General features: G+C 38.8%; 1 protein-coding gene across 1 annotated transcript; it reads right to left on the reverse strand.

Annotated features, from left to right (window-relative positions):
* Positions 1-656: 656 nt before the first annotated feature.
* LOC149192776 (uncharacterized) lies at positions 657-2483 on the reverse strand. The gene has a single exon (XM_089407105.1). The coding sequence runs from the start codon at positions 2481-2483 to the stop codon at positions 657-659; it is 1827 nt and encodes a 608-aa protein (XP_089263231.1).
* Between the last annotated feature and the right edge of the window lie 5207 nt (positions 2484-7690).

Here is a 7690-nt window from a genome sequence, read left to right on the forward strand (position 1 = left end):
GAGCTCAAAAGGCTCATAGAAATGCCAATAAATTAGCACAAAACATTTCAAGCTTGGCAATAAAATTATCCATGCGCTTTTATAAATAAGCAAAACATAAAAGTGTATGGATGGTCATTGTTAGGTTCCTTTGCATGAAAGCATATATTTGAAGCAACATAGTAATTTTCAAGGATGCGAGGAATACTTCATTACATATTTTCCTCAATTTTCTCTTCATAATCAGCTTAACACCTTCACTTTGTGTTAAGCATTTCTCAACTTAGGTGTAAAAGAAGAGTAAAGAAATCACAATAAAAGCATGTCAAATTATCAATGTAATCTAGAGAGATTCCCTTGATGTGAAACCACTTTCTTAAGAAAAAGCTGAAGTAAAAATTGAATACAATATTTTAAACAAAATAGTGAATGTTAAAAAAGTAACCATTTCTTTTCATTTTTCTTTAAATCAAAAAAACATTTTTGAATATTTGTAAAATGTATATTTCAATTTTTTTAATTTTTTAAAAATCTTAAAAAATAATATTTTAATATTATTATTATTATTATTTTAAGTTTTTATATATCCAAATTATTTTTTTCCGCCGAATTCAAATCGAACTTTCAGAAAGCCCAAATTTTCCCCCTTGTGGAATCGAATTCAAACTTCTTGATAACTATGATGTATGGTCGTTTATTTTTGCCGAGCTTTGTGCATCGGCAGTCATCCTTTGAGCCATTGCGCGGTGGAAAAACTGCTCCAGGGCCGGGGCTCTCACTTTCTTCAAATAAACATCAACACGGATGCGACCCTCTCGAACATCTTCATCCAACTCATATAAAACATCCTCGATTGCCTCGTCTGCGGCCGTGCACTCCACCATTTGCTTCAATAACCCATCCTTCAACTCTTGCATCTCACTGCCTGGCAATCCTGCCATTGTATTTCCCTTGAAAACATCATCTGATGAAGGGCCTTCCGACTGGTAATGAGCATCAGATGCAGGAGGAGGCAATGACTGAGGGTGAGGAACACTGGCACCTTGCTGTATAAACAGAGGAGGACACTGACAGAATAACAGGTTCAAATTTCTCACCAGGTCTACAAGATTGGATTCAGGAAATACCCATTTTTGCAGATAGGGGATTGAGACCAGACCCGATGGGTTAACATATGGGTGCATTCTCTGTATTACCATATCACTTGTTGGTCTCAAATAAACACGGGGGGACTCCCTAGGATAGGACTCTAACAGCCAGATTGTGACAAGTATGTTGCTCTTGGCATCCTGGTAATGCATGGGCACTACTCCCTCCAGCTGCAGTAACTCCAACTCTCTCCCATCGTTGTCATAGAATGTTGAAGCACTGCCCTGGAAACCAGGGCATTCCTGCAACACAGTGAGAAGATGCTGCCCTATCACTCTTTTCATATCCTCCTCATAGGGCATTGCTGAATGAAACCCCTCAGAGGAGACCTCCATTGCCTCAGAAGTAGGAGGTGGCGATGAGTGAGGGTGAGGAACACTGGCACTTTGCTGTCTAAACACAGGAGGATACTGACTGAATAACAGGCTCAAATTTCTCACCAGGTCTACAAGATTGGATTCAGGAAATACCCATTCTTGCAGATAAGGGATTGAGACCAGGCCTGATGGGTTGACATATGGGTGCCCTCTCTGAATTGCAATATCACTTGTTGGTCTCAGATAAACAGTGGGTGACTCCTTAGGGTAAGACTCTAACAGCCAGATTGTGACAGGTATGTTGCTCTTGGCATCCTGGTAATGCATGGGCACTACTCCCTCCACCTGCAGTAACTTCAATTCTCTCCCATCGTTGTCATAGAATGTTGAAGCACTGGCCTGGAAACCAGGGCATTCCTGCAACACAGCTAGAAGATGCTGCCCTACCACTCTTTTGATATCCTCCTCATAGGGCATCGTTGAATGGAACCCCTCAGAGGAGACCTCCATTGCCTCAGAAGTAGGAGGTGGCAATGACTGAGGGTGAGGAACAATGGCACTTTGCTGCCTAAACACAGGAGGATACTGACAGAATAACAGGCTCAAATTTCTCACCAGGTCTACAATATTGGATTCAGGAAATACCCATTCTTGCAGATAGGGGATTGAGACCAGTCCTGATGGGTTGACATATGGGTGCCCTCTCTGAATTGCCATATCACTTGTTCTCAAATAAACAATGGGGGACTCCCTAGGGTAGGACTCCAACAACCAGATTGTGACAGGTATGTTGCTCTTGGCATCCTGGTAATGCATAGGCACCAGTCCCTCCACCTGCAGTAACTTCAACTCTCTCCCGTCGTTGTGAAAGTATATTGAAGCGCTAGCCTGGAAACTCGGGTACTCCTGGAACACAGCGCGAAGATGCTGCTCTATCACTCTTTTCATATCCTTGTCATAGGGAAGTTGCGAATGGCACTTCTCAGAGGAGAAAGCCTCCAGGAAATCGAGGGCTGTCAAATGAGCTGAGGCCTGCATTGTCTGATTTTGTGATTGAAGTTGAAGTAGAGATCACAGTTATGCTATCTGCACCTGCTTGGAAGTTCTTGTTGTTACAGTCGTGCTTTGTGATTTTATATAGCATATAAAGACGTTTATTATGTCTAGAGGCACGTCAGAGTTTATATAAATATGCATAAATTTTTTTATCTCTTTAATAAATAATATTTTTTCAGGTTACTTTAATTGGTCGGCTCCAGTTATTCAAGTATTTAATTGGTCGATTCCAGTTATTCAAGTATTTTGCTATCAAGTCGACGAGCAGTGATGTTTTTTTGGTGTGGATTGGTTTGAAACAATTTTTCCCGGACAGAGTGGATTTGTTTGGAATAAATTTTCCATGGAAGTAGTGGTCAGAGTGTTCACAATTTTGGAGATTGGTCAACTACGAAGAAAAAATATATTTTAAAAAAAATATTTATTAAAACATTATTACAAATCTTAATTTTTTGGAAAAATAAATTTGCTAACACAATCCTTAAAATATAATCAAGTTGCTTGGGCCAAGGGAAAGACAAATCTTATAACAGAAAAAGGCCCATGATGCTCTCTTTTCCAAACATAAATCATAAGCTTGTGGTAAACTAGAGAAAGATAGTTATTTATGTTAACTTACTTTATTCCCATGCTTTAGTTTCTGTTTTCTCTTTTATAAAATTCTCTCATTACTCTCTTTATTTTCATTCTTAATTTTTTTTATTGTTATGTTTCTTATATCTTTATACATTATTGACGAAACATCTACATATTTATTTATAAAGTATATTTGTAATGTAAATTTAATTTTAAAGTTAATTTAAGATTAAAGGTTGAAGCTTTTAGGGCAGCTCAATTGGCTATGGCTTTAAAAATGAAGTTTTATATGAGAAGAGGTTTGGGTTTAAATCCCATTCATGAGATTTAAGGTTCAAATCCTTTTGATTCACTTAAAAAAAACAACTACTATCCTCAAATCATTTTCGATTTTTTTGAGATGCTATATTGTTTGCATGAGATTGAGCATTCATGCACAAGGTATTAGTTATAGTGTGTGGGCTATGCACTCATTCACGAGCATTAGTTGGGGTTTGGGGTTGTGTTTTGAAAATTTGTGTTTTTCTTCTATTTTTTGTACTTTTTCAAGCAATGGGTTAGTTATAGTGTGTGGACTATGCACTTCATTCACGACCATTAGTTGGGGTTTGGGGTTGTGTTTTGAAAATTTGTGTTTTTCTTCTTCTTTTTTTGTACTTTTTCGAGGATTGGGTTTTGGCTTATTGTATTGTAATCTCAGTTCAAGGATTAGGGTTGTAATCTAATCTTGAATAGTGGATTAGGGTTTTGGAGGTTGCAAAATATATAATTATTGTATTATGAATGGATAAAGCTAATCTAATAAAGAAGATAAAGGTGCAATGCTAGGTTATGTGGTTTTCTTTGTCAAAAGCTAAATATCTAGGTATTGTGTGTATGTCATTGTTTACAAGCTATTTTTCTTAGGAATATTTGTGCGTTTTTACTTCAAAAGGTTTAAAATTTGCAAAAACTTGGAGCCAAAAGTCAAATTTTTAAAAAATTTCATAATCTAGACACTCAGCATAAAAGCCAATTTTAATGTTTCCTCTATTTTAATATTATGAGAGTGATTCACCTTCTTTTTACCTTTTTGTTATAATATATTGAATTTTTATTGTATCTTATTAAATTGATGGAAGCATCTTTAAAAATTTTAAATATCATAAGTTTTTGTATATTACTTAATATCCTACAACAACATAAAATGAGAATGAAGCTTGGTGCGTCTATTTGGGGACCACAAGTTTAATTGATGTTTTTAATGGCAACTATGGAGTGTGATACATAGTCACCCTAGTGTATGGGGCATAAACAATCTAGGGAGTCCATGCATAAAATCACATCATGGGCCTCATTCAACCATAATAGATGATGGTTGAATGTGGCAATTGGCTCTCATGTAGATATATTTCATGATATATAAATGTACATATATTATTCTATTTTTGTACTAGTCAACACAATCATCAATGAATGAATAGATAAATTTTTCTAAGTGTCATCATAGGAATCTTAGGATTTAAATATCTACACCTTTGCAACCTCAATACAATTTTTATCGAAATTCCTACAATGCAATCCAAGCCCCTTCTCCCAATGTCATTTGTTTCCTACTTCTAATGGATATTAAAGGCATCAATGATGATTGGTTGGAAGTAGATGGAATAATGAAGGAAGGTGAGATAAAACATTAGGGAAAGTACTATAATCTTTTTGTGCTAGCAACCATCACTACTAACCATCCTAAAAACGCTTGGAATTTTAGTGACTTGTACTTCATAGAAATTAGGGTAATAGAAACTTCCTCCATGCATGAAAATTTCAATCAATTAGGGGAAATCATTTAATTGGCTTGTTGGAATCGAACGAAAGAAGCGGGAAGAGTTGAGAAGAGCGATGGAAAACTAGGGTTAGGGTTTGGGAACAGGCATCCCCAGGCGGACCTGCTCCTGGCCAGGTGCAGGGGACCCCGCGGCCACCTGCAGAACCACATAATATAATAGTGCTAAGAGAAAAAAGGGCAGAAGTCACTGTGATCAGGCTAGACTGCGAGGAAATGACTGAAGCAAGCGGGGGGGGGAGATCCCCTCCTACAAGGAGATCACAGCAGGGGAATCAAGCCAAACCGGAGCAAATGGCGGACCTGGAAATCATGGCAAGAACGCGCCGGTGATGGGAGAAGTATGGCAGGCGAGGACAGGGAACAAATGTTTACCGCGGGCTACCAAAAAACCCAGGTTCGTAATCCCGAATAATAAATTAGAAGAGTACAGAGGATATATGAAAGACCATGCACTTATCTGCAAGTTTGTAGGAACATGGCCGTCTGAGAAAGATTTGATGAAATGGATACAACAAAAGTGGAAACCCAAAGGTCATATAGACCTTAAATTAGGAGCAAAGGGTTTTTTCACAGTAATATTTACAAATCTGGAGGATAAGGAGAGGATATTTGAAGAAGGCCCATATTTCTTCAACAATGCAGGACTATTCATGAGACAATGGGAAGAGTGTTACAATCCAGAAAAAGAAAAGATGTTAGCGGCACCAGTTTGGGTTTGACTATTTGGGCTTCCGATAGAGTTTTGGGACCCAGAGATTTTAGAAGGAATCGGGAACTCAATTGGGACTTTTGTGAAGGTAGCAGAAACCACCAAGAGAGGCAGATATACATCATACGCCAGGATCTGTGTCTACATGAATATTACAGAACCATTGCCGGAACACATTGAAATAGAATATCACGATGAAGTCTGGCAACAGCCAATCGATTATGAACACATCCCATTCAGGTGCAGACGGTGCCATGAGTATGGCCATCTGTTTAAACACTGTCCGATGAACGAAGGAAACATTCCAACAAATCAAGGGGATGAAAAGAAAAGTACAGAGCAAGAGAGGAAGATGAATGAAGGAAATAGAGGAGGGTTCACGGAAGTACAGAGAAGAAAGAGAACCCAAAAAGGAAAGACCAAACTAAACCCTTCATACCCAGAAGGCAATCAGAAAAGTCAGAACCAGTTCGAGATCCTGCGAGATCTAGAAATGGAAGCGGAAGGAGAAGAAGAGGAAGAAGAAATAAGAGAAGTCCAGAAAGAAAACAGGAAAGACAACAAGGAAACGAATAACATAGCTTTGGAAAAAGAAGGAGAGAAGGAAGATCGGGAACAAGAACAGATCCAAATGGAAATAGATCTGCAACAGGAACAAGAAGGAGAGGAAGAACAGATCATGAGGAAACTTTTACAGGAGTGGAAGCATCTGGATGAACGGTTTATACTAGATGACCAGAAACAACTCTATAAGGACATGTTCCAAAGATACAAGGAAAAACGAGGACGATGGACAGCAAAGCAACCTGAGCAACTTGGAGCACAAGGAGATCAGAACACAGAAACAGGAACCACAGGGAAAGGTGGAAGGAAAAGGGGAAGGAGACCTATGAGTGAGACCATTCAAATGGTAGGAGAGATGCTGGTGAATTCAGGGAAAGTTGTACCATTGTCGGAGGTCTTCCAACAACCCCTAAAACTATTGAAATGATTATCACAACCTGGAATATCAGAGGGCTGAACAGTAAGGGAAAGCAAAGATACTTGAAAGAGAGACTCAAAAGGGATGAATATAATGCTAATCCAAGAAACAAAATTAAGGGAAAGCAAACTAAGAGATGTGATGAAAAATTTCAAGCTGCATTACGAGATCATGGGTCAAGATGCGACAGGTAGTGCAGGAGGAGTAGCAATCCTGTGGAACCCAGAGGAAGTCCAATTTGAAGATTGGACTAGCATACCACGTATCCTCTCAGGGAGATTTAAAATTTTAGGTTCTCAAGAATGGATTCTATTATCAAATGTATACGGGCCCCATATACAGAGTGAACGTAGGGCTTTCCTTCAGAACCTGGCAGTCATGCGATCCCTTTATCCCGTTGTGCCTTGGATAGTGGGAGGAGACTTCAATATGATAAAATCTCTAAACGAAAAAAAGGGCGGGCTCAGAAGAACAGAGACAGACATGGAAGCCTTCGAGGATTGGATAGCAGCTCAAAGGCTTGTAGACATACAGACAACAAACAGAATATATACTTGGAATAACAAGAGGGGAGGTAGACACCAAATCGCCTCCAGACTAGATCGATTCCTACTATCAGAACAGATCATAAATTGGGACATTTTCATTGAAGCTGCGATTCTTCCTAGAATGGGATCGGATCATTGGCCGATTAAAGCTGAACTGGATATAAAAGCCAACCCTAAGAGAAATCCCTTCAGATTCGAAGCCTTTTGGCTCAGGGACAAAATTTTTATGAAGAAAGTAGAAGAATGGTGGAAACAAAGCAGTCAGAGAGGAAGAAACAAAATGCAGACATTCCAGATGAAACTAAAAGAACTGAAAGGGAACATCAAGAAATGGAATAAGGAAGAATTCAGACACATACTCAAAGATCAACAACTGCTAGAACAGAAGATGAAGCAAATCCAACAAGAAATAATAAATACAGGCAGAAGTGATGACCTGGCTAAGGAGGAAGGGATCCTGATAGGGCAACTAGAAGAGAGGCGAAAACAAGAAGAAATCTTGTGGAGGCAAAAATCCAGGGTAAACTGGTTAAGAGAGGGGGAACGGAA

Source organism: Pinus tabuliformis, chromosome 2_2 (genome assembly GCF_031772625.1).
Source record: "Pinus tabuliformis cultivar Carrire ecotype Pingquan chromosome 2_2, CPIR1, whole genome shotgun sequence".
NCBI classification, from domain to species: Eukaryota; Viridiplantae; Streptophyta; class Pinopsida; order Pinales; family Pinaceae; genus Pinus; species Pinus tabuliformis.